This window comes from Amphibalanus amphitrite, unplaced genomic scaffold, assembly GCF_019059575.1.
Source record: "Amphibalanus amphitrite isolate SeventyFive unplaced genomic scaffold, NRLGWU_Aamphi_draft 000307F_arrow, whole genome shotgun sequence".
NCBI classification, from domain to species: Eukaryota; Metazoa; Arthropoda; class Thecostraca; order Balanomorpha; family Balanidae; genus Amphibalanus; species Amphibalanus amphitrite.
This window is the reverse complement of record NW_024881802.1, coordinates 58,860-84,722: the sequence shown is the minus strand read 5'-3', so window position 1 is coordinate 84,722 and position 25,863 is coordinate 58,860. Positions and strand designations below refer to the sequence as shown.

Below are 25,863 nucleotides of genomic sequence, written 5' to 3'. Positions count from 1 at the left end.
ATTAGCCGTTTTCACGACGGCATATCTGGCGAATGCACCTAATTCTCACCGATCTGCACTAAATCTCTTTGATAACAAACATCTTCATATGATAAACTTATTTCAGTGTTTTAATATTGATGATAATGTCTGATATGACAAGGCAGGTATATAAGCAACTTATCTTTTTAGGCGCACTTTCAAAAAATTGAAGACCAAATTCAAAACGTTCATGTGCATTTTGAACGTAACCTTTTGAATTTAGACTTCAACTTTTTGAAATTGCGTTTAAAAAGGTGTAGTGCGACCCTAGCTGATAGCCACTAAGAAATACACTGAACCTAATTTGACCGAATCCTCACCAAATCTGCACCTTATCTACACCACTGTACAGCAACACACCACTACTCGATACTGTGCCGCAACACACCAATACTCAATGGTGTTCACAATACTCGGTTGCTAGCCAGTGCCGCAATACACGTTTGGCTGGTAGACTGTCCCGCACTACACCATTGGTCGGTAGACTGTGCCGCAGTGCATGTTTGGCTGGTAGACTGTGGCGCAAAGTACCATTGGTCGGTAGACTGTGCTGCAATACAACATTAGTCGGTAGACTGTGCCGCAATACACTACCAGCCGGTAGACTGTGCCGCAATATACCATCAGCTGCATGGTAGACTGTGCCGCAATACACCAACGACTGGCAGAATGTGCAGCAAATGCAATACACCATCGACTGGTAGACTGTGCCGCAATACTCCAACGACTGGTAGACTGTGCCGCAATACTCCAACGACTGGTAGACTGTGCCGCAATACACCATCGACTGGTAGACTGTGCCGCAATACACCATCGGCTGGTAGACTGTGCCGCAATACACCATCGACTGGTAGACTGTGCCGCAATACTCCAACGACTGGTAGACTGTGCCGCAATACACCATCGACTGGTTGACTCAAGACTGTGCCGCAATACACCAACGACTGGTAGACTGTGCCGCAATACATTAACGACTGGTAGACTGTGCCGCAATACACAAACGACTGGTAGACTGTGGCGCAATACACCATATCGGCTGGTAGACTGTGCCGCACTGCACCACTGATAGGTAGGTTGTGCCACACTACCACTACTGTCTGGTAGAGTGCGCCGCAATGCACCATTAGTTGGTAAAATGTGCCGTAACACGCTTATCACCGCCTGTTAAAGCTCATTTTGTTATGTCTCATTTATACCACTGCGTTGACCGGCAGCGGCGCGGGACGTGGACGCGTCGCTGTGCCACCTGGACGAGTACGCCAAGGCGGCGCCCACCTCGGACCCCAGCCAGTGCGACACGGGGGACGTCTCGCTGGTGCCGGTCATCCTGCTCTTCCTGTCGCAGTTCGTCTCGGGCATCGGCGCCACGGCCTACTACACGCTCGGCCTGACCTACCTGGACGACAGCGTCGACAAGAAACAGTCGCCCGTCATGTTCGGTGGGTGCCAGCGGTCGAACTGGGTGGGAACCGCTGCGTGGTATGAAGCGTGGCATCGGAGTCAGCTGGAGAGTTGGAACGTAAAGAGTTGCTATCAGAGTAGGGGAGAGTGGGGTAAGATGCCCAGGGTGGGAAAGACGCCCCACCCCCTTTAGCGACGAAACAAAGAATCGCACCTGGAAATTAATGTTCTTAACATAAAGCGGAAGCCTGCCTTGTTAACTGCACAAAAATTTGCGAAGCTCAGTTGGACAACGGCTGGCTGGTGATTGCATGTTTTTTATTTGCTGCTTTCAAAAAATATTTTGGTGTCAAAACATTGTAAATATCAAAGAAGGTAGATAAATTTTGCGTCCCTTGCTATAGTCGTGATACATTAACCCTCTAATGCCCACACATAGTTCCACGGTTCCTAAAATTAGCACCTTGTGACATATGATTCATTTTGGGTCCCTTGTTCAAATTCTGGAGTCAAATATTTTTTCGCAGTTCAAATTTCGGAAATAAATTTTGTATCAAATATGATACATTGGGCATTCCACTTGGTAATTTTTAGTGGTATCAGACCACACAGAAGGAAGTGAAGACATAGATGAGAAAATATATATTATTAAAAATTTCAGTGATAAAAGTGGCAGTTAAAATGTGTAAAATGCCAACAAGACATCCTTTATTGTGCACTTTTTATCAGAACATTTTCTTAATATTTCATTGGCATCCTTCTTGTATCAAAATGTCCTTTCAGTCGGTGCTTAGGGAACAACGCTAATCATAGGCATCTATTTACGAGTGCCTTCTATTCCTTCAATTTCCACGATACAGCGCGTTGCACTTGTGCAATTTTTTCATAATTCAGACATGTGGGCCGTGCTTCTCAAACGTAGATGCGTTATGCATACTTGATATAGAAATGAAGACATTACAGTTGGCTCGCGGTAAGTGGTTGAAGTGAAGCAGTTCTGATGCAAAATGCTGGACAGCCTGCCGACGGACCGGGATTAATGCCAAAGACGATGTTGGTTTATCTTCATGATAGCCGGACAATCTCGGGTGACTGAAACTCTCAGCCTGTGAATCGTCAGTTAGTACTTTGACTGGTCGATGGTCATGCGGTCCTGATGTCATCGGCGTCAGTATAACAGCCGCGCACTGACCAGTGCAATAACCGTTGTACGTGTCAGACAACAAAGGTACAGGTAACTGTGCACCGATCGGCAGGAACTTGCACAATATTCATTGACCTCATATGGAGGTGAGCATACGCATTACGCAATGCCGCACTTTAACTTTTATTCTTATGGTCAGTACAAAAGTAGTATCCATGTTTTAGTACCTATAAATCCTTTTTGTTCAGTGGCACTCAGCTACCACAGTTGGCGGTATATGTCAATATATGGCAACAAATGACATACCTGGCAGTGAAAATGCTTGCCAGGTGTCAGGCACCTGCTGGAACCTGGCAGCAGTGCATGGTTACCTACTTCTTATATAGGAAATCAAAGGAACCACGCCCTTCGGTCCGGAGTCTGTCTTCATGGCGAGCCCGTTTAGCCAGCTTCCTCTGAAGATGACGGTATAGTTTTCCACTCCACATTCAATCTCTTACTACTGGGATGAACGGAGGAGATTTGAATAGCAAACAAATTGTGAGTCGTTCTCCAATATGAGTGAAAAATGCTGCTGGCTGCTAATGCAAGTCTTCAGCCATGCCTAGCTAACACATAGACCCACAAGACATAAATAAGCCCGTCCACAACCCCTGTTGGAATATCGAAATTGTGCAAGAGACCGCTGAATCCTCCTGTCCCTAACATCAAGTCTCAATTTTTGGTTTCACGAGTATAAATGCTCGCACGGATGATCGTTCCTTGAAATCAACAAGCTTGTCATCGATAGCATGTCATTCCTAACGTGGTTTTAGAAGATATGGTCTGCTAGTGTCCTGCAGATCAAAAAGTTCACTATTGTCATCGTCAAACAGTTGCAAAACCATATTCCTATGAGCGTTAGAAAAGACGAGATGTATGAGGCATGTAAGGCCACTCATAGAAAGCTAGATGTTGGAAGATTGACAAGGATGAGAGGCGGCATAAGCGTACCAATATCGTTATGACATTTTAAGTCTGGAGCGAAATAGAGTTATCTGGCGCAAGAGGTGCGAACTTCACAAATTTATGCATCTTGTACCATCGTCATTTGCAATGACTCACAGGCCATTGCAATGCTTATCACCTGAGAAAACTATGGTATTGGCACACCGTATGTTGCAGCGGCGAAAATTTCATAGAAAATATTGGAGTGCTATGCCCACTGTATCATATCTAGCATCCCCCAAAATAGGGGTCCATATCTTTGACCCTGAAAAAGTTGCGATGTTTTGCAACATACTATGATATGTGTTGAACATTTGTCTCACAGTATACCAAGTTTCTTTCCAAATAACTAATTTTTTTGTTTTCTAAATGCTTAAATTTACACTTGCATCTCAAATTGATTTTCGGCAAAGGACAAACTGACCCTCTTCAAAATCACCTGGTGGGAAACTGAGAAATCATTACTTAAAAATTTTGCCACCAGGTGGTTGCCAAGACGTACCACTTCTGATACAGCAGGGTTTTCAACAATTTTCACCTCTATGATTAGCAGGCGAATTTTCTGCAAATTGACTTACAGATATGATACCGGGGGCACTAGAGGGTTAACATGCTTGTACTGTGTCCCAAACAGTTTGTTTCATGGTGTAGTTTTATGGCTAGCAAATTGTACTGATTTAATGTTACTTCGGTACCTTGGGGTAAGATGTCCCCTGTCCTGATGGGGAAAGACGCCCCCCCCCCTAAATCCGTAGGCTGTCCTTCAAGCAGCCCATCAAATCATTTTATTACATACTTGTGATGAGTGACAAAAGCCGATCTCGGTCTATTGAGAGTCCAGTACGGTCGGGTGCTCTCCATGCCGGTCTCTCGGCCCAAACAGCGACTTTTTGGGCGGCATCTGACTCTAAGAGCCCTCACGACGGCCTCTGCGGGCCCCATTATTGGCTCCAGGGCCCCTCACGACATCCTTTGAGGGCTCCCACGTTGGCTCCACGGGCCGCGCTGGCATCTGAGGTCCCCACGATGGGCTCGAGGGACCTCAAGCATCATGAAGACCTATGAAGGGCCCCACATTGGTCTTCGAACGCCACCACGGAGGCTTGTTTGGCCGCGCTGGCCTATGATGGCCCTAACGATGACCTCTGAAGCCCCTTACGACTACTTTTGAGGGCCCTTACGATGACATTTGGTGTCTACTGCAGGCTCGAAGGGACTACTGATTCGTTCAGGCGATTCACGTGCCCATTTATGTCACTAATAGTGCAGGGGGCATCTTCCCCAACGCCAGGGGGCGTCTTTCCCACCCTGTGGGGTAAGATGCCCCCTTTCACTTCTTCGGGAAAATGCTTAATAGCAAAAAAGTTATCATATTTCAGGCACGGAAGTATGATATTTTTGGAGAAAAATGATGTCAGCTTCCGTTGAAACTCCAAGTTTTTGCTTTCCGATCGTCATTTTCGAATAATATATGACATAGCAAAACCCTGGGCAACTTTCCCCACTCTCCCCTACTGTGCTGTGATGTGTTGTTAGTGTCTAGTGACATTGTAGACTCAATCCGAGTGAACCCTGTGTAAGAACATGAATGATCGACATCCGGCTTTGCAAACTGGGTCATACAGATCACAAACATTTCTGATACGGCGGCTATCAGTTTGCTGACTGCAAAGTCGGCATCAAGTTCGCTATCAAAGCATGTCTCATGACTCAAAGCGTGTAAACTTTGAGTTGAGATGCTCAATGACAATAAACAACTCATTACTCAAACCACATTCCGACATCCCACAGCAGCCCCGCATCCGTAGGTACTTTCCGCTATATGTTATAGTTGTCACCTGTCAAACACCGACAGCACGCTTACATATGTCCTCTCCGACAGCCATCTCCGCCGGCCTGCGCGTCATGGGACCCATGCTCGGTTTCATGCTGGGCTCGTTCTCGCTCAGCAAGTTCGTCATCCCCAGCCTGAAGCCGACCATCTCGCAGCGGGACCCGCGCTGGATCGGAGCCTGGTGGCTCGGTAAGACCGCGGCAGCGCCGTCCGCGCCACTGAGGGCTCTGACGTGCGGGGCATCAGCAAATGCCAGTGCCGCAGTGTCTGTCTAGACATTTTAACGGAATCGATGCAATTTGACGACATTTATTGATTTTTTTTTGTTTTTTATCACCGAAATTTCGGCTGTGAATGTGAAAGCACACCCAGGCCTTCTCTTCCCGACGCCGGACCACACCTAGCTAACCAGCCCTCTCTACTCCAACTCCAGGTTTCTTCGTGCTGGCCGGCCTGCTGCTGGCGGTGTCGATGCTGATGTGCCTGTTCCCGAAGCGGCTGCCGTCGTCGAAGGCGCCGGACAGTTCCTCTGACTCGGCCACCACCGAGGAGACGGAGGAGGTGATGATGGACAAGCTGATGGGCAGCATGAGCGAGCTGCATACAGGCGCCCGGCCGGCCGAGCAGCTGGGCGGCCTCCGGGAGGCGCTCTTCAGGCTCTTCAAGAACCCGCTGCTGATGGTCATGCTGTTGAACGTGGTGTTCGCAGTCATCGGCTTCATCGGCTACTTCACCTTCATGCCCAAGTACCAGCAGGCGGCCTTCAAACAGAGCGCGGCCAAAGCCAGTCTGTTCTCAGGTAGATATGTCGCCGACAGATGAAACGGTGCGCGTATGCAGATGTTTGAAATCAAGCTGAGAAAGATGCGATGGTATGATGTACAAATTTGCTCACGTTACAGCGTAATTTCTTATACATCAATATGTGATTATCCTAAAGAGTTCGTCCTTCATTTATGTCACGGCCAGAAAAAAAAACAATACCACCGAATGTGCGGATACTCGGTGCACTCGTATGCCCGTTCCAGCTCCAGTCTACAGCGATGAATAGTGCGATTACCGACCTCGCCGGGTTATCCCTGAGCGACCGGGCGCGGACATCTCTCTATGACACCGTCCCATCATCGCCAGGTCTGTCTGGCGTGCTGGTCACCCTGGCCGGCTACATCGGCTCCGGCATCCTCATCAAGCTGCTGCGACCGCGCGCCGTGTTCGTCACCGGCTACAGCGCGCTCGTCAGCGGCGTGCAGACGTGCTGCATGTTCGCGCTGATGGCCGTCCGATGCCCGGAGGCGCCCATGCACGGCACCCTCGGCGACGCTGGACAGTGAGTGGACCCGGGCACGGCGGAAGACGCTGGGGTAGCTGCTGGATCCACGTTTGGATCCCTGACCATCACTTTACCAACGCAACCCAAGGACAGAGCTCTTTACTGTCCCTGGCCAGGACACTGTCCGATAACTAGAACTCTCATTAGGAGCTGCACCCCATGTCCAACAATGTGACTATCCAACGTTCGGATCCCGATGTCCATATCGCGGAGCACACGTTGGGAAGATTACGCAACACCACCCCGTGTCCAGTCTCTTGTTAGTCCCTCACACCGCACACCGCCCCGCAGGTTCATGCTGACCGCCGACTGTAACGCTGGCTGTGGCTGCAACGCCAACGCGATGGCACCCGTCTGCTCGCAAGACGGCATGGCCAACTTCTTCAGCCCGTGTCTGGCCGGCTGTCAGACCTTCAGCACCATAAACGGCACCACTGTGAGTCCAGACCCCCCCCCCCCCCCCCCCAGCGGGCAGGTCGACGTCCGTGGGCCGAGAGCGAGAAGGTGTACGACGGAGGTTGCGTTATGCGTACCTAAGTCTCCCAGTCATCGCGGTATTCTGGCTGAATTAACAATGTGAACAGCTAACTCGACGAACAAACCTGTTTCCCGGTACTGGCTCCACGATGTTTAAGCATGCCCAGCCCATGTCCAGTAGCCAGTTGCAGACTGGTAGTTGGTTTGCGGTCGTGGCTTTGACCGTTGACCTGTCGCTCAGAACCTAGGCCCAATGACACTTCTTCCTGTCCTGGTCCGTCCACCTTCGCACAATTGACACGTCACAATCCCTCAGACATATGGCAACTGTAGCTGCATCGTGGAGGTGGAGGGCAAGAGCGCGCCAGGCGCCGGCACCATCTTCCAGCACGCGGCGAGCGCCGTCAGCGGCCTCTGCGACATTCCGTGCGACTCGCAGTTCGTCACCTACATGATCATCCTCGCAGTGATGAAGTTTGTCGGCTCGACCAACCGTACTGGCGGCATGCTGGTCTTCTTCAGGTGCGTTAAGTACAACGATGAGTGGATTTTCATGTTTGCTGCCATCTAAGCGCTAGCGTGCTGTTGTTTGCGTACTGGTCACCACTCAGGGTCACAACTGACAACCGACACCTCTCCCAGGTCCGTTGCCGACGCCGACAAGTCCCTGGCCATTGGCCTGGCCACGGCACTCATGTCCGTGTTCGCCTTCATCCCGGCGCCCATCCTGTTCGGCGCCGTGGTCGACCAGACGTGTCTGGTCTGGGAGGAGAAGGCGTGTGGCGGCAAGGGCAACTGCCTCTACTACGACACCGACAAGCTGCGAGTCTACCTGCACACCGCAGTCATTAGTGAGTTCCGCGACAGCCGGGAAGGGAGAGAGTCCGTAAGGGGCAAAGCTGTCTAATGTGGATAAAAGGAGATTTGGAATTATGGAAAACATTATCTGGAATCACTCTCGCTACAAAACAGAGCAGATAGCTTCTTATCACAGTCGCAAACCAGTGATGCATGCACCCCGTTCCACTCGATTTCCACCAAACCATCCTATTCTCTCTTAGTTCAGTAATTGCTAGCTTTAGCAACATTCCCTGGATCAGATCAAATCAAAATACCTCTACCAACATTTTCGGCAGCTGTCCGTCACTGCAACTGTAGCAGAAACTCACAAATGCGATAGTCGAATTTCAACTGACGTTTGAACACCCGCTGCACCCGTTTCAGTTCCATTCGCCATCAGTTTCCTTCTGGACATGGTGGTGATCTACCTCAGCCGAAACCTGAAGCTGTACGGAGATGACGAGGACACTCCTGCCACTAAGAAGGGCCAGAAGAAGCAGAACAACGGCACCATGGACATGCCCATGTAGCCCGGCGCAGGCTGTAAGGCCACATGTCCGTATACCGCACCATCTGCGCGCCAGTGTGCGCGCGAGAATGTTGGTGCCTGTTTGCACGTCTGTGACCTAGTGGGCGTTTCGGTCATGTATGTCACCCCAGCCTCCGTATCATTGAGGGCTGACCAGCGGATTCCTTTGGCGTATGTAAGCTTTGTAATAGCTGGGACAGCTTCAGTATTTTCGGAGAGCTGCCGAGACCCGCCGGTCGCTGAAGACTACCCGAGCCGCCCTTCTGACAATACGAACTAGGTCAGCAATGAGGTGGAAGCGATGACTGTGCCATACCATAGCTCGCGCCGGCCAGCAACCCACTGCAGGTGCCCGACGCTTAGTTCACTACCTGTACATGTGCAGTTATCATAGTTTATCACCTGTGCAAATGTTGACGGCGAGAATGTTGTTGAATGACGTACCCAGCAGGACGCATATATGAACTGTTGTCGATACTCGAGCATGAAGAAGCACGCGAACAACTGAAGTAACCAATACCATGGCGCACCGTGTGGAGACTGTATGGCGCGATATCGTGGTGTTGACGTCGCCGCCCGCCGGACGGGCGATCGGTGGGTCACCCCGACTGGGTCAGGCCGGCCGTCTGATCACAGTCAGTGATCACATACGCAGTACCTCGAGCGTACCTGTCCGTTACGCTGAACAGTTGCTCAATATCAGGACCAATGATTTGCGACGTGCACCGTATGCACGTCCCCAGAATGCATCGAATGATTCGTGTTTTACCCGTGACATGTGCTCATGATTAAACAGGGCCCAGGAGGTCAACAAATGTATTTAGAAACAGGCCTTGTATTCTAATTGGGGGTGTTGGTGCGAGTGAATCCCAACAAGGTTCACAATTCACACCTAGCGAGAGGTATCACCTGTATCTGCGAACAAGGCACACTCTGCCATTGGAATGCCGACAGAAGCCGCACTGTTATATCACACATTCAGCCAGATCTCTGGTCGTAAAATGCCCGCACCCTACCCTGGCTATTCTATCATCCAAGCCCAAAGCTGCTGTCACTTGCCACGACTTTGTACGCGTCCACCAAAGCTCTTGACACCCTCCCAGCCCATTCGTGCCCTTGAACCCACGTCTCCCTGTTAAGAAAACGTCGCCTGACACACCTACAGTCGCTGCCCAAGCTGGACGCTCACATATGCACACCCCAGCCGCCCCCACCAGGGTGGCGGCTCTCTGCTCTGATCACCGCTCTGGTCGGCCCACTGGCCGTCCTCACCGTCACCGACTGGCCCGCCTCCCGCCGCGCGCTGGTAGGTACCTCCCTCAGATGGGTCCTACATCTCGTCCTTGACGCTGCGGCCAAAGTACTCCAGCTTCTTGCTAGGGTCGGGAATAATCTGAAAAAAATGCAGTTTCATAAGCCGATAGCCAAGAATGGTTCAAAGTCCCGGAACCTATTGCTTTAATAAGTTTGTTACACAAAAAGTGTTCGATACATGACATCAATATTTCATTACTAATCTAAAGATGACATGCATATTGCATAGCCTGTTACTCGTTATTTTACGTTAGAAAAGTGGCAGGAACAATTAAACACTTCATTTTTTCTTTTCAAGAATTATGTTGATTCGAATGCTATTCGAGATCATTAGTCATTTCATGGTTAAAATCGCAATAAAGCTAACTGCTGCACAGTGATGATGATAGCAGGTCATTATTTCCATGACGTGGGTAGCTGCATTAGTAACATGTCAGGCTCCTTGCGAGGTCAAAATGTGACTAACCAGTTGGCGTGGGGAAAGTTACGCAGGATGATCAGAAACACTGCTACGGAATCGCAAGTACGAGGTAACAGCAAAACATAGACAGCAAACATCATCACATCACGTCACATCAATGCCACAGGAGGGCAGGTCTAGCCGTCTAGTCGCAGCAGGTGGAGATTAAAACACAGCACGGCTGAATCCACTCACCGTGTCAGCGCCGGGCTTCCAGCCGGCCGGGCACACCTCGCCGTGCGAGTCGGTGTACTTGAAGGCCTGCACGAGGCGCAGTGTCTCGTCCACCGAGCGGCCCACCGGCAGGTCGTTCATGGTGATCTGACGCAGCACGCCGGCGCCGTCGATAATGAACAGACCTCTGGCGGCGGGGAGCAGAGGCACGCGACGCTCGTCAGACCCAGCGGCCGGGCTAGAGTGCGCCACTGCGGCCGCCGCCGACTTGGAGCGTGGGGACCGAACAATGAAAATTCACACAGGCCGGTAGATCTGAGGTAGAGATATCGTACTGCTATATATCTGACTTTATTTTTAAAAGAATTACCAATAGCTTAATTTTGAGCATATTATACATAATCTAAATCATCTGTAACATCGTTCTGCTCGATAAATGTGAATTCAAATGCCGGAGCAAAAGGCATCCCGACGATTTTCCACTACCGGTATGGACTGCTGAAAAGAAATAAAAACAGCTATCGCACAAGTTATGATTCAGAGTAGATCATCAAAAAAAAGTCTCAGAAAGTGACAGCGCCCAATAGGACTGAGCCCCGCAATCTCGCGCCGCGAGTGATGGAAATCGAGCTCGTGGAACAAAATCGGGCAGCTACCAGCGGCGTATTTAGAAAATCGCGAAGGGGGGGGCCAAGGGTTTGGAGGGCGCCACCTCACCCAAGGAGGGCGCCATACGGTCGCGAGATAAAAAATCACTCAACGGGGGGGGGGGGGGTTGGGAGGCGTTTTTTACCATGCCACCAGTTTTTTTTTGCGTAACCTCGTATCAGGGATGCGGAGCCGTGGAAATTTCAGACGGCTCCGGCTCCGGCTCCGGCTCCGGAGAAAAAAAATCGGCTCCGGCTCCGGCTCCGGCTCCGGGTGAAATGTTATGGCGGCTCCGGCTCCGGCTCCGGCCCCGAGTAAAATGGTCCGGCTCCGGCGGCTCCGGCTCCGGCGGCTCCGGCTCCGACTCAGTACATCCCCTATGCAATCAATTAAATACGGGTGGAAGAAAAATTGGATTGGTTATACTCGTTACTCTTTGCCATGACCGGCTCATGACCGCGTCCCCGCGCAAACGCACCTCGGAGAGAACTGGCAGAACAAAGGACTAGGAAGCGATGGCATTGGAAACGCAGTCGCCGCGAATCGGAGTTCACTGAACCTTCGTAAGCTGACACCCGTCTCGGCAGAGACGGTGCTGGGAGTCGCAGTCCACTGCACTGCACGCTGGTCCAGATTCACGTAAGACCCGATCAAAAATAATATTTGCCGTTTTCGAATTTACTTATTCCAGGGTTATTTTTCTTTTGTTATGTTCCTGGGGAACCAAGATATGCTTTTAGTTTGGCTCCCGAGCCCTCTGATCAGGAGCAGTGCGCGTTTAAAAGTGAGTGTTTTTTACCCTCTTTGCATGCCGCTTCTCAGCAAGTGACGAGTTGTGCTCGTGTGCTCACCAGTGAACGTTCGTGTCTCCAAGTTTTTGTGGTACCTCCAGTCACCCAAGGATGGCAACTTCCCAACCAAGTGGTCGTTTCCCCTTTTGAGCCAATACTGGGAGAATTCCCTTTGGTTGGAATCACATGTGGTCGTGCGGTCGCTTGTTGTTTGTTCATCGGACGAAATGGTACAGAAGGACAGCAAAGTACAAAATCAAACTCATATCATGTGATACCTACGACATCACTCTTCACTTGGTAGGAAAAGGTTTTGCTACTTTTTGCTACTTTAGCAGTTAATTAGATTTTCCCGTTTCAGATCCACTCAATGAGATGACGTCCCCCACCCGTCGGGAGCTTCTGGAGGCGATGCTGGGAGCCGGTCCCCTGATGTCGGACGAGGCATTGCAAGCTGGTGTCGAGTTCTTGTGTCTTTCGGTTCCTCCTGGACGTGTGCCTGACCGATCTGTCATCCGGGACGTCGTTCTTGATCACCGGAAGAGGATGCATCGACGCTGGGATGCTCCAGGAGTTCGACGGATCTTCGCGAAGATGCTGGACAAACATGCAGTCTGGCTTCTCGAATCTGTTCCAGTGGCGATCCTGGCACCTCCAGCTCCTGGGCAAGACGACCCGATGGATGGCCGCGGACGACCGTCGCAGATGCCGGCTGCCTTCACCCTCGTCTCCTCCCCCACCAGGCGCCGCAACGTGTCCCAGCTGCTCGACCAAGGATTCACCGGCCAGCAGCTGGCGTACGCGGCTCAGATGACTCTGAGGAAGGAGGGGAGGAAAACCGAAGCCGACATCATCAAGAAAGTTATTGCCGCAGACGGCCCGGACCCTACTGTGGTGCAGGCATCGTACCGCGGACCCCCTCCATCGCTTCCGAAAACGCTGTCGGCCGACGAAGCTCTCGTGTTGCTCTTCAACACCAACATGACACGAGCTGCGTACCAAGAGGTCCGTGAGACATCCAAGGACCACGTCGCCGACATCTTCCCGCCGTACAACTTCGTATTGGATGGCTTCTGTCCCCGTGCAGCAGTTGCTTGACCACACGGCGTCAAGGCTGTGCACGCTCCAGGAGTCGGTCATCCAATCGTCGGCAGCTCAAGGCTCCTTGATCCTGACCTCCAAGTACGGGTTTGACGGCGCTACCGGTCAACAAGTCTACCGCCATCGACAATCAACGGACGTCGATGACTCTACCATGTTCCTGGCGAGTATGGTCCCTCTGCGGCTCCGGACCGAGGATGGCCGAGTGATCTGGGCGAACCCGAAGCCAAACTCCACTTTCTTCTGTCGTCCGATCAGCTTCATCTTCGAGAAGGAGTCCAAGGAGTTGACCACCGCCACCTACGTCCAACTCCAGCATGAGGTGGAGTCACTCACGCTGTCAGTCGTCCAACTCACTAACGACGTCACCATCTCCGTCCGCCATGAGATGACGTTGACCATGATTGACGGCAAGGTCCACAACGCCATCCAGGGCATCCGGTCGCAACAGGTCTGCAGCATCTGCCGGGCCAAGCCTACGGAGATGAACAACATCGACGGAGTCCTGGCCCGGCCCATTGCAGGAGACCGGACTCAGCACGGAATCTCCACTCTCCACTGCTGGATCCGGTCGATGGAGATGTTCCTTCACATCGCGTACCGACTCCCGTTCTGCGAGTGGCAGGCCCGTGGAGAGGAGAAGCAGCGGATCGTCAAGGAACAGAAGCAGCGGATCCAGACCGAGTTTCGTCAGCGTTTGGGGCTCCTGATCGACCAGCCCCTTCCTGGCGGAGCTGGAACGACCAACGACGGCAACTCGGCCCGCCGCTTCTTCTTGGAGCACGAAACGTCTGCGGACATCCTGGGCCTTGATTCCACCCTGATCCGCCGCTTCAGCTACCTCCTCCGCGCTGCGTCCTCCAACTTCCACCTCGACGAAGAGCGGTTCGGCGTGTACGCGGTTGAGACGGCCAGGATATTGGTCAGTCAGTATGGGTGGTTCAGGATGCCCCAGTCGGTCCACAAGCTCCTGATCCATGCTCCCACTGTCTCCGCCTGCATGCTCCTTCCCCTGGGGGCGATGTCAGAAGAAGCCCAAGAAGCCAGGAACAAGGACTTCAAGGCAATCCGGGAGCACCATTCGCGCCAGATGTCCCGGGTTCAGTCCAACACCGACCTGGTCCACCGGCTTCTTGAGACTTCCGACCCCTTGATCAGCCCCCTCCGGATGCGGAAGCTGAAGACTCCGACGACCACGGCCACGGACCAGTTTCCTTCAGAGGTCCTGGCCCTCCTTCGGGCTCCATCGGTGAAGCTGTAGAGCCTGGGTGGTGGTGGTGGTGGTTGTCTTGCTGGTCGCGGGGATGAGCTTTCAGTGTGTGTTATGATGGGGAGGGAGGCATAAAGTTGCCAACTTTCAGTGTGTGTTATGATGTGACATATAAACAGTTTTGTTACAAATCAGTGTGTTTGTTAAAGCTGGCCAACTAAAATCACTCGTTATTTTCGGTTTCTGAGGTAAAATGTAGAAATTCGGTCATGTTTATGCTTATAGATCCTTTTCATGTGGACTTGAACTCAGTTCACTCAAAAATTATTTTTGATCGACTTCTTCGTGAATCTGGACCAGTGTGCACTGGCTTGAAAACAATGGCCGTCACCTGATGACCGGTCCTCATGTTCTGGGGATGCAGTAGACGTGGGGGGGGGGGGGGGAGGAGCAGACAGGAAGTTGATTGCGTACTGTGGGATACTGGGGATATTCGGCTTTTTTCATTCACTTGATGGCCCATGACGTAAGTACATACCATATGTTTCATTGCCTTGTACTGTCAAACCGAACTAGGTCAATTATTTTTTTCCTCTTCAAAAAATAAAAAGGAGCCGGAGTCGCCCCCTTTTTTGGCGGCTCCGGCTCCGGCTCCGGCTCCGGTCTATATTGTTTCACGGCTCCGGCTCCGGCTCCGGCTCCGGGCAAAATATGCCGGCTCCGGCGGCTCCGGCTCCGACTCCGGCTCCGGCTCCGCATCCCTGCCTCGTATAGGTCGTGCTGCATTGATTTTGCATCGTGTGTATTCTTTATACTCCAGGTCACAAAAGGTCAAGTGGTCTTGAAATGCTGCGCCGAAGGCGCGCGAAATTTTTGAAAACAACCTTTTCCTCCGCTTTTTAGGCACGCCTTTTATACGATCACTGTTCAAAGCTCCTCTCGCTCTTTTACCAAATTTGAAGGTATAAAAAATACCTAAGGTTTGGTCGGGCCGCTGCCACACAAACTGTATAGAAAGCTTGGCTCATGGGTGTCGATGTATAAAAGTTTATTGGCGGTGGCATATCTACGCACCAGATCACCGTATCGGATTGATACCGGAGCGCGAGCTGCGTAAACATCATCCAAATTACCTCAGACCAGCCTTCATAGCCTTCTCACAGGTGCATACAGTGTACCCACATAACCAGTTTCAATCACCGAAACTTCAGATGCCTGCTGTTGCGGCCGAACCTGTTGACAATACTTAATCGTAATACATATAGATGCCATGATGCACGTAAAGTAGGATCAATCCGTTAAGACCAAAGACGTGTTTTATGCATCGTAGAGCGTAGATAGTTTTCGTAGGTATAGGTACTTCATTCATTGTGCTGAATGCACGTTCATTTGTGGCAGTTTTCACAGGCAAGACATCAACTATGTGCAATAGAACGACTAAGTTGAAGAACATGCCAAAGGAGTAAATAAATGATAGGAGGGCAGCGATCAACGGATGTTGCCAATAGGTAGAAGGGCTGCGATCCACAGGAGGGCGCTAATAGGTAGAAGAGCCCCGATCAACATCCCGAGTTTCGACAGTAGGGCACCGATAGGTAGGAAGTTGGCGAGCAGCAGGAGGGCGCCAATGGATAGAAGGGCAGCGATCAACAGGAGGGCACCAATAGGTAGGAGGGCCCCGATCAACAATCAACAGGAGGGCGCCACCAGGTAAGAGGGTGGCGAGGAACAGGAGAGCACCAATAGGAGGGTGGCGATCAACAAGAGGTCGCCAATAGGTGGGAGGGCGGTCATCAACTGCAAGTCGCCAATGAGCGGAAGGGTGACGATTAAAATGGGGGTGGCAATGGTGAGGAGGGCGCCTTTGCTCAAGAGGATGACACGAACAGGACGGCGTCTGTGCGGAGGGCGCTGGTCAACAGGAAGGTGCCAGTAGATAGGAGGGCGGTGATCAACAGGAGGGTGCCAGTGGTTAGGAGGGCGGCGATCAACACGAGGGCGCCAATAGGAGAAGGGCCCCGATTAGCATTCAACAGGAAGGACTAGGGAACCAATAGGTAGGAGGGCGGCACTGAACAAGAGGGTGCCAAAAGGGAGAAAGGCGGCCTTCAAAATTTCACATGAGGGCGCAATAGGTAGAAGAGCGCCAATAATTATGAGGACGCCGATCAGCAGAAGGGCGGCAATGTGTAGCAGGGTGGCGACCTACAGGAGGGCGCCTTCGGGTGAGAGGGCGCTTATTTACAGGACAGCGGCTTACATAGGCGACCACCGTTACGCTTAGAGAGCTACAGCCTACAAATGTGGTTGGAGGGCGCCCGAGGGAGCCCTCCAACCGTATTTGGAGGGCGTATTTGGAATGGGCGTCCTCCGAGGGCGCCCTCCATCCGTATTTTCCCTGTAAACACATTCGCGATTGGAGGGCGCCCTCCAGTCGCGATTGTTTTTCGATTCGATTATATCACAATTGCATTTGCGATTGGAGGGCGCCTTCGGCGCCCTCCAATCGCAAAGGGCGCCTTCGGCGCCCAAGGGGGGGGGGGGGCATGGCCCAGTGGCCCCCCCCCCTGCCTACGCCCCTGGCAGCTACTGAGAATCATCTCAGCCAGATCAAAGCAATAGCTGAACTACTGAATGAATTGAGTGACCTGGATATTGACTAACAGACCAAAACTGTAGGTGACTGTGCACTGATTCGACGACCGACTCTAGCAGCATGAGCTTGCAGATAAAATGTAATAAACTGAAAAAGGTATAAAGATAATTGTCAGATGTAAAAAAGAGCAGGCTAACCTTAAAACTTTTTTCCGTTCTTAAGCAGATGTCCTCAAAATATGAGTGCATGGTGAGTAGGGGATAGAAGAAAAGAGGACGCGTGTCAGCTTACGACTTCGCGCAGGCTGCAGTCATTGAATGAAAAAGAATTAACAAACGATGAATGAATTCATCGATGAGTGCATGATACGATGGCAAGGTGGTAATAGATGAGTGATATCACAGAGCCAATGCCAAAAATCCCAGCGATTTGATACTGACGAACTTGCAAAGCACAAGAGCCGTACCGACGCTGATCCCGCGCGAACAGATGAGCCCGTCGGAGCACTGCGTGCCCGGGCGTCTGCCCTCACCTGAGCGAGTGGCCCTGGTCCTGCAGGTAGACGCCGTAGTCCTTGGAGATGGCGTGCGTGATGTCGGAGAGGAGCGGGATGCTCAGTTTGCCGAGGCCGCCCTCCTTGCGCGGCGTGTTCATCCAGGCCAGGTGAGTGAACTGCGAGTCGATCGAGCACGCCACTACCTCGGCGCCCAGCGCGCGGAACTCCTCCACGCGGTCGTTGAACGCCAGAATCTCGGTGGGACACACGAACGTGCTGTCGGCCGGCCGGCTCCGGTCAGACGGGGTACAGGGCGCACCCAGTGGCTGTCAGTGCTCCAAACCATGCATGGACCACTTCTCACATCAACTGTATCAAAAAACGAATCAATGTGTTCTTTACTGTACATCAAAATATTCGGATATACAAAACAATAGAGCAAAAATGTAATAATGCAACAACAAAGCAAAATATGGATTCTTGTTCTAGGAAAAAATGGAGGAAAGATTTGGCATATCAAGCAAATGTCAGCCAAAAGATAATTTCACCTTGTTTCAACAAGCAGAGCAATTGGATGTGACTACTATTAACATTGCATCACATGGGTGTACAAAGCTTGGGTCATTGAATAATAGTGATGACGGAGACAAGCCAATCATGAACTTACAAGTCAAGAGGGTAGAAGAAGAATACTAGATATTTTCCTTTGTAGTCAGTCAGTTTCAGTTCTGTGAACTCCCCATTCACAACAGCAGTGCCCTCCCAGTAGGGTGCAGGCTTGGAAACTGTAAAATGGGTAAATTGGTGAAAACACAATGAAAGAAAGTGAAATGTGGATAAACTGCAGTCACACAAATATTATAGTATGAGATAATGCACCTGGCATGTGTGTGTAATGAGTGTACAAAATGCACTTGGTGTACCTAGGTACTAAAAATGTTACAAGCTGCAATTGCATAGGTTTCTCTGAGTAAGAGAATTCACCATCAACAAAGCAAAATAATGCTTCAAAAAAGAAACAATCTGGGACGGGTCCCTCCTTATTCCTGCTACATGCAAAAATGAATATCATGATCATAAACATAACAGCAGAAAATCCAGCAAAACACTGCCATGGATGACCTGAGATTAAACATACATACAATACACATTGCTTTGAACCTCACAAATAGGAACATGTTATTTTGTCTGCCCACATTCCTCATTTTGTAGCATGGAGCTAACTAATGACAAGAAATATATCAAGATATTCTCACTAATCTACAAAATCCTGACAAGATGATCTTAGGATGACAAATCGGCTATTACAGATACTGATACTGACCACAAGGCAGGAGGGGCTTGAGGAAAGGAAAGGTAGGTAACCCATCATATCCACTTAAAACTTGTTGAATTTAGCTTAGTTGATGCAATGAAATTGTCAATGAAATAAAAGTGAGCTGAATTAGAAGAAAAAGGTTGTCATTTCGAAAACCAATAACTGAAAAATACTGTGTCTGGTACATATGGACATGGTCCCAATCCATGACAATACAAAAATAACTACTACCTATACTTTGAGAGGTAGTTGTAAAGCAGGCGTCACACTTGTGTTCTGCAATTAAGGAGAGGTGCTTTAAAGGGACCCTCCCACCTTCAAAAAAGTTTATGAATTGGCATGAAAGTGATGTCGCTCGGTTCAGAAAGAGCGAAAACGAATATCTACCAAATTTCACTGAAAAATATTCACCGGTTTTCAAGATATTAGACTTTTACTTTTGTTTACTTTTTTGGGATCTCCGCTGTTTCTAGCGACTTTATTTTAGAAGTGCGGCGTTTGCGGCAGATGTTGCGCGCAAATGGCATATACCACCGCGTGCTACAAAACGTTTTAGTCAAACATTTAAAAATCGTTAGATATCTGCGCTGACGTCACACATTCAGAGGGGTATTCCTAAGCATTAGCCCCTCTGAATCAAAATGCTGCAATTTTGAAATTCAATATTTCTAATTTAAGGCATTTCTCGATGTTGTGAGTGCCGAAACCGGTAATTGTGAGCCAGGGACCCCATTTTGGCTATCTCAACTCAAATCTAATGTTAAGGTGGGAGGGTCCCTTTAACTAGAGATGCTTTCTAGTTTCTTATCAAACCAAACCAAACCAAACCAAACCAAACCTAACCTAACCTAACCTTACCTACAACCTTCAACCTTAAACCTACAGCCTTAAAGGGACACTCCCACCTTAACATTAGTTTTGAGTTGAGATAGCCAAATTGGTGGCCATGGCCTGCAAATACCGGTTTGGGCACTCACAACATCGACAAATGCTTTAATTCGGAGATATGGAATTTCAAACTTGCAGTTTTCGGATTCTAAGGGGCTAGTGCATTGGTATGCCCCCTTAGAATTTGTGACGTCAGCGGAGATCTAACGATTTTTAAATCTTTTACTAAAACGTTTGGTAGCACGCGGTGGCATATGCTGCTTTGCGCGCAACAAATGCCGCACTTTCAAATAAAGTCGCTAGGAACAGCGGAGATCCCAAAAAGTAAACAAAAGTAAAAGTCTAATATCTTGAAAACCGGTGAGTATTTTTCGATGAAATTTGGTAGATATTCGTTTTCGCTCTTTCTGAACCGAGCGACATCACTTTCCTTACCTTACCTTAATTTGATCGGAATTTTAAAGGCCACTTGGCCTGTAGGGAACCGTTCTCATCGAGCTCGAATCCTTTGAGACTTGACTATCTTCAGTCAGGTACCAGGTACCTGAAGTTTGCCCAGTGGGCGTCGAGTTCGGATTTGAACTGCTCAACAGAGCCGGCGCCAACAACTGACATGGGCAGGCCGTTCCAGTCATTGACCACCCGGGCACTGAAAGCCTGTCTCCTTGGTCTTGACTCAGCTCTGGGTTTTGCGATTTTCCATGGATGGCCTCGGGTGCGGTCGGATGCAGCGGCAGTAAAGAACTCTTCTGGAGCCAGATCAACCCCTCCATGAAAGATTTGGTACACCTGGATCATGTCTCCTCGGCGTCGCCGATAAAACAGCGATGGCAGTTTCAGTGCCTCCAGTCGTTCCTCGTACCGGCGGTGTCTGAGAGAGGCTACCAGGCGGGTTGCCCTTCTTTGGACTCGTTCGATTAGAAGTTGATCAGCTCGATTGAATGGGCCCCAAGCCACATTGCCGTACTCCAGGTGAGGGCGAACGAGAGTCTTGTATAGCAGGGGAAGAGTACACTCATCAATCAATTCGAACGACCGCCTGATCACTGCTAAGATCTGGTTGGCCTTTGCCACGGCTGCGGATGCTTGCCTCCGGAATTTTAGGGAGGAATCTACCAGAATGCCAAGGTCCCGTTCAGATTCAGTCTCTTCCAGACACACTCCTCGCATCGTGTATCGGAGTTTGGGATTATTTGTACCCAGATGCAGAACCTTACACTTCTCTTCATTGAACGGAAGCTGCCATTTGTCAGACCATGCCACAAGTGCATCAATATCAGCTTGGAGGGCTAGCGCTCCCGATGTAGTCGCTGCTCCATCAGCCAGTAGGGAGGTTTGAGGTCGAGTAGCGGTCTGTCTTCCATCAACAGGCTGCATTGGTTGAGTAGGGTGGTCACTGACAGCTCTGGGTTGAGCGACAGCCAGCCCTCCAACCTCAGCTGCCTCGAGATGGTCATCTCTGTCACTCTGGTTCAGTCCTCCATCGGCAGGCTGCGTTGGTCGAGTAGGGTGGTCACTGACAGCTCTGGGTTGAGCGACAGCCAGCCCTCCAAGCCCAACCCCAGCTGCCACGAGTTGGGCATGTCTGCCGCTCTGGTTCTGCCCATCGCCAACAGGTTGCACTGGTCGAGTAGGGTGGTCACTGACAGCTCGGGGACGAGCGACAGCCAACCCCACGGCCTCAGTTGCAACATCCTGGCCATCTTTGCCGTTCTGCCTGGATACGCCGCTGTAGACCTTTGTGTCATCGGCGAACATCTTGGATGTACAGTTAACGGCAGATGGGATGTCATTGACGTACAGCAGGAACAAGAGGGGACCAAGAACCGAACCCTGAGGAACTCCACTCTTGACAGGAACCAGATCAGAGTGGCTTCCATTGACAACGACTTTCTGGTTTCTTCCAGACAGGAATGCTTCGATCCATCGGAGGAGTTTGCCAGAGATACCGTAGCTGCGCAGCTTCCTCAGAAGTCGGTTGTGTGGAACAGCGTCGAATGCCTTGCGGAAGTCCAGGTACACCACATCAACTGAGTCACCTCCCTCGATCATCTTACACCAGTCCTCCAATACCTCCAGAAGTTGTGAACTGCATGATCTTCTGGGCCGGAATCCGTGTTGGTGTCTGGAAAACTGGTTTGTGAGGGACAGAAAGTCCATGAGCTCATCGCGGATCAGGGACTCCATGACCTTACAAGGGATTGATGTGAGACTGATGGGCCGGTAATTCCCCGGGGTCTGCTTGTTACCCTTCTTGTGTATGGGAAAGATTGACGCTGTTTTCCATGAGGCTGGAAGGACTCCTTGGTCGAGGGAAGCTTCAAACAGGGAAGCCAATGGAAGCCAGGGGCTGAGACGCCAACTGCAGAAGCTTGGGGTGCAAACCATCGGGACCGGGAGTGCTGTCCGTTTTGAGAGAGGAAAGCTTGTTCCGGACTGCCTCAGCTGTTATGCGGATTGACTCGATTGGAGGACCTGAGAAGTTGGTTGTCGGTTCCGGGATCTCGGTCGTATCTTCATCAGTGAATATACTACTGAAAAAAGCATTCAGGAGTTGCGCCTTTCCCGTGTCATCGCTCACAGTCCGCCCTGAGTCATCAGAAAGGTCATCGATCTTGGTCTTGGTCCGCAGCCTTGTGTTGGAATACCGCCAGAAAGCCTTTGGATTGGCTTTGATGTTCGTTGCTAGCTTTTCCTCAAAGTCACGTCTCAGTCTTCTAGTCAGCGCACGCAGTTGATTTCTGCACTGAGTGTACCTGCAGTAGTCCAACACATCCTGGGAGTGAGAGTATATCTTCCATAGCTTCTCTTTCTTCTTTTTTAGGCGCAGAGCCTGCCCATTTATGTAGATGTTCTTACGGCTTCCTTTTCTCTTACTTTTCGGGAAACATTCCAGAGCAATCCTGGTGAGGTTACTGGTAATGAAGTCATACTTTTGGTCGATACCGAGTGCATCTGCTGACTCCCAGTCCAACTCCTGGACCAGCCTGATGTACTTGTCTGGGTTTCCTTTGAAGTAGTTGGGACGAGCAGAGGGGAACTCATGTTGGTATGTGTAGCATGCCAGATCGAACCGCAGGATGACATGGTCACTCCTTCCAAGGCCTGATTCATGGTAAAGGTGCTTTACCATCCCATCTTCATTGGTGAGGATCAGGTCCAGGATGTGGGGCGTCTCACCTGAACGGAAGCGAGTGGGTCGAGTGACTTGCTGAGTGAGGAAGCAATCATTTATCACTTCCAGAAACTGGTGTGAAACATCCAGGGGGGGAGCAGGAGAGAAGACATTCTCCCAGTCAATGTGGGGCATGTTGAAGTCCCCGCATATGAGAATATGGGAACAGGCTGAAGTACAGGCTGTACGCAAAAGTTGACATAGCTCAGTGGAACTCTCTTGTGTGCTCAGGGTTGGACTGCGGTATAGGCATCCAATCAGAAGTTTGTCATTTCCCATCAGTGGGAGTTGCAACCAGAGCTGCTCAATATGAGTTGTCATGCCAAAGTTGACCACAGATGCTTTCAGATTGTCTTTGATGTAAATGCTTACTCCACGACAGCCACTTGAGCCCAGGTTGGATACAGAAGGGTCAAAATTTGTGTGCATGGAATACCCAGGGACAGCTAGCAGAGCTGTAGCAATGGGAACAGTTTGGGCTTTTGGAATGACTTCAGTAATCATGATGACGTCTGGCTCATTCCCAGCAATTCTCATGCAGAGCTCGTCTCTTTTGTTAGGAAATTGGTCAGCATTCGTGTAGAGTACTTGCAAGTTTGTCCTTTTCCTGCCCTCAGAATTCACCGCTAGTCAAACACTACCAGAGGCTGTCCCACTGTTCCCGTTTGCTGAGCCTTGGCCAGCATTGGCTGCCTGGGTAGGGTGGTCACTGCCAGCTCCTGAGTGAGCGGCAGCCAGCCCTCCAGCTCCAGCAACAGGTGCATTGGCCTCAGGAACAGGACAGTTGCCTCTATGACTTGCATTGTCTGGCTGGGCAGTTGTCTCGGCCTGTTGGTTGTTGTTCCGGTTACCTTCAGACTGTTGGGGAGGCTGTGGTTGAGTAGGGTGGTCACTGCCAGCTCTGGGAGCGACAGCCAGCCCTCCAACCTCAGCCAGCTCAGTTCTGGAATGAGTGACAGGCAGCGCTCGGTCCTGCCCAACAGCTGCCTCAGCTTCAACGGTGGCAGGGGCTGTAGCACCATGCCGGTTTGTTGCTGTGCCCCTGTGATTTGGCCCAGATGATGGTGGTAGGCTGACAATCCTATTGCCTCTGATAGTTAAGTTGGTTTCACCAGCCCTCTTCCGACTATTTAGTTCGTCTCTCAGCCTCTTGTTAATTTCCCTCTCCTTTCTGGTCAGATCAGGAGTGACATATACCCTCGGAAACTTTTTAGAGTGACGCAGCTGGGGGGCGAGTTTCAGGATGTCATATTTTGTTGAGACATTTTCCAGGGCGACTATCAGAAGCCTATCCTTGCCCTCAATTTTCTTTCCGACTCGAAAAGTTTTTTGAACGTTGACCTTCAACTTCATTTCTTCCTTGATCATGGTTATGAAGAGGGAGGAATCGTGTCCAGATCTATCTGTCTGGGTCTCGCTATCCTGTTCAGGCAAGTTGTGGACTACAATGTTGGATTTCCTCTTTTCTTTGTCCATATAGTCATCCAGGGCAACAGACAGGTCCTGTACACCCTTGGATCCAGCTTGAGTACCCACTTTAGGGAAGGCAGAGATCTGATCACTGACCTTCTTCACTACCTCGTCGCAGGTGCCCTTTACCATATCAGCATATGTCTTATGCAGCTCATTCCCCTTCAGAGACTTGTCTACAAGCTGGATGGTCTTCTCCCGGTCAGACTTCAGTTCTGCAAACTGGACTTTGATGACTGACTCATACCCTTTCAGAGATTGCTGAACTTCAGCCATGTGGCCACGGAGGGTTTCATCGAGCAGGTCAACCTTACTTGACAGAGACGAGAGCGAGGGGCGATGTGGTTTACCCCTTTTCAGATCTGCCTTGCAACTAGTGCAGAGCCAAGCAAGAACCTTGTATTTTTCCAGCGCTTTCGTAGCCAGCTTCGGGATGCCCTGGCATGCAGTGTGGTACCAGTTGTGACATCTGTCGCAAAGGACACCCGCATCCCCAGCTTGAACAGCCTCTCCGCATGGCTTTCCAGGCCCACCCTTACAGATGTTAGCCTCGCTTCCTGAGCTCGTGTCGCTGGAAGAACGGGAGATGGACACAGACTCATTTTCCCACCTTTTGAAAATACTTTCATCCAGCTTACCCACAGCCTTGTCCATACCTTTGTTGACGAGGCGCTCAGTCCCTGGTTGAGAATCACTTTCACCTTCCTTGCTTTCTCCTACTTTAACCTTGCCAACAGCCTGGGATGACACAGAATCACCTGCATTCTGCTTGCATAAATCACCTTTTTCACTTGTTTGCGCTTGGGACGATTCCGGCGTGGGGCTCACAGTTTGAATCTTTTCCATTTCAATTTCCGTTGCTGCAACAGCTGATGAAATTGGAGCGGCCACTTTACGTCAAGTTGAAACCGGTGAGTGTTGTAACGGCATCGTACAATCTTCAGGAACCAAGAGAAGATGGATAAGCGAACTTCAAATTATTTCAAGCAATCCTAGGCCAGGAACCAATAGCCAGCTAAACTCGTTCAAATTCTAAGAGAGCTCGATGAGACACGTCCGTTCCCGCCGAAAGCGCAACGCGGAATCCTAAGTTTCGTGCCAATTCATTAACTTTTTTGAAGGTGGGAGGGTCCCTTTAAGCCAAAACCTACCACCTTGGTATTTTATACGAAATATCATTCAGACTTCGTCTTCACATAGAATTGTACCTTGATTGCAATCATTCAAGATACAAGGTAACAAAAGGGAAGGAAAATAAAAACTGCAAGTATTTGGACAAATTCTGAAAAAAGAAGTTCAGATTCGAAAAATAAAACAAGAAAAACTCACTCATAGCCTTCGTCCATTGAAGCGCATGACCAGATGCCTTCCCTGCCTCTTGCGGGTAAACAGATCCACCAGCAAACTCATGGCACGCCTCTTCTGATACAGTAGCGCCGAGAAGAGCTAAGCATGTCGCTGTGAAGAAAAGCATCATGATTTCAATTGAAATAGGTAAGATTGAAATTCAAGCCCCACGATCACCACCGGAACGCCACGTCACAACAAACAAACCGGCTTGAGCCCATTCGCCGCACACCGCTCATATTTGTATGTGAATAACAATAGTAGGAAGCAAGTAGTAAATTATACTTGACGTCATCACAACTTATCACAGCT

General features: G+C 50.3%; 2 protein-coding genes across 3 annotated transcripts in view; one reads left to right on the top strand and one right to left on the bottom strand.

The window, feature by feature from the left end:
* Nucleotides 1–9,392, top strand: part of LOC122388074 (solute carrier organic anion transporter family member 74D-like) — a 25,703-nt gene extending 16,311 nt beyond the window's left edge. For both annotated transcript variants that reach the window (XM_043378854.1, XM_043378855.1), the window contains 8 exons: nt 1,236–1,460; nt 5,436–5,576; nt 5,821–6,186; nt 6,519–6,714; nt 7,009–7,153; nt 7,511–7,716; nt 7,837–8,045; nt 8,419–9,392. In XM_043378854.1, the coding sequence (XP_043234789.1) occupies nt 1,236–1,460; nt 5,436–5,576; nt 5,821–6,186; nt 6,519–6,714; nt 7,009–7,153; nt 7,511–7,716; nt 7,837–8,045; nt 8,419–8,564 (1,634 nt within the window). In that variant the 3' untranslated portion in view covers nt 8,565–9,392. The remainder of the gene's footprint in view (nt 1–1,235; nt 1,461–5,435; nt 5,577–5,820; nt 6,187–6,518; nt 6,715–7,008; nt 7,154–7,510; nt 7,717–7,836; nt 8,046–8,418) is intronic.
* LOC122388076 (peroxiredoxin-4-like) lies at nt 9,366–25,863 on the bottom strand. Its single transcript, XM_043378857.1, has 5 exons — nt 25,534–25,863; nt 18,021–18,138; nt 17,390–17,629; nt 10,533–10,698; nt 9,366–9,956 (listed from the first exon to the last, which is right to left on the bottom strand). Exons 1-5 carry the CDS (start codon nt 25,679–25,681, stop codon nt 9,894–9,896), a joined length of 735 nt encoding a protein of 244 aa, XP_043234792.1. The 5' UTR covers nt 25,682–25,863; the 3' UTR covers nt 9,366–9,893.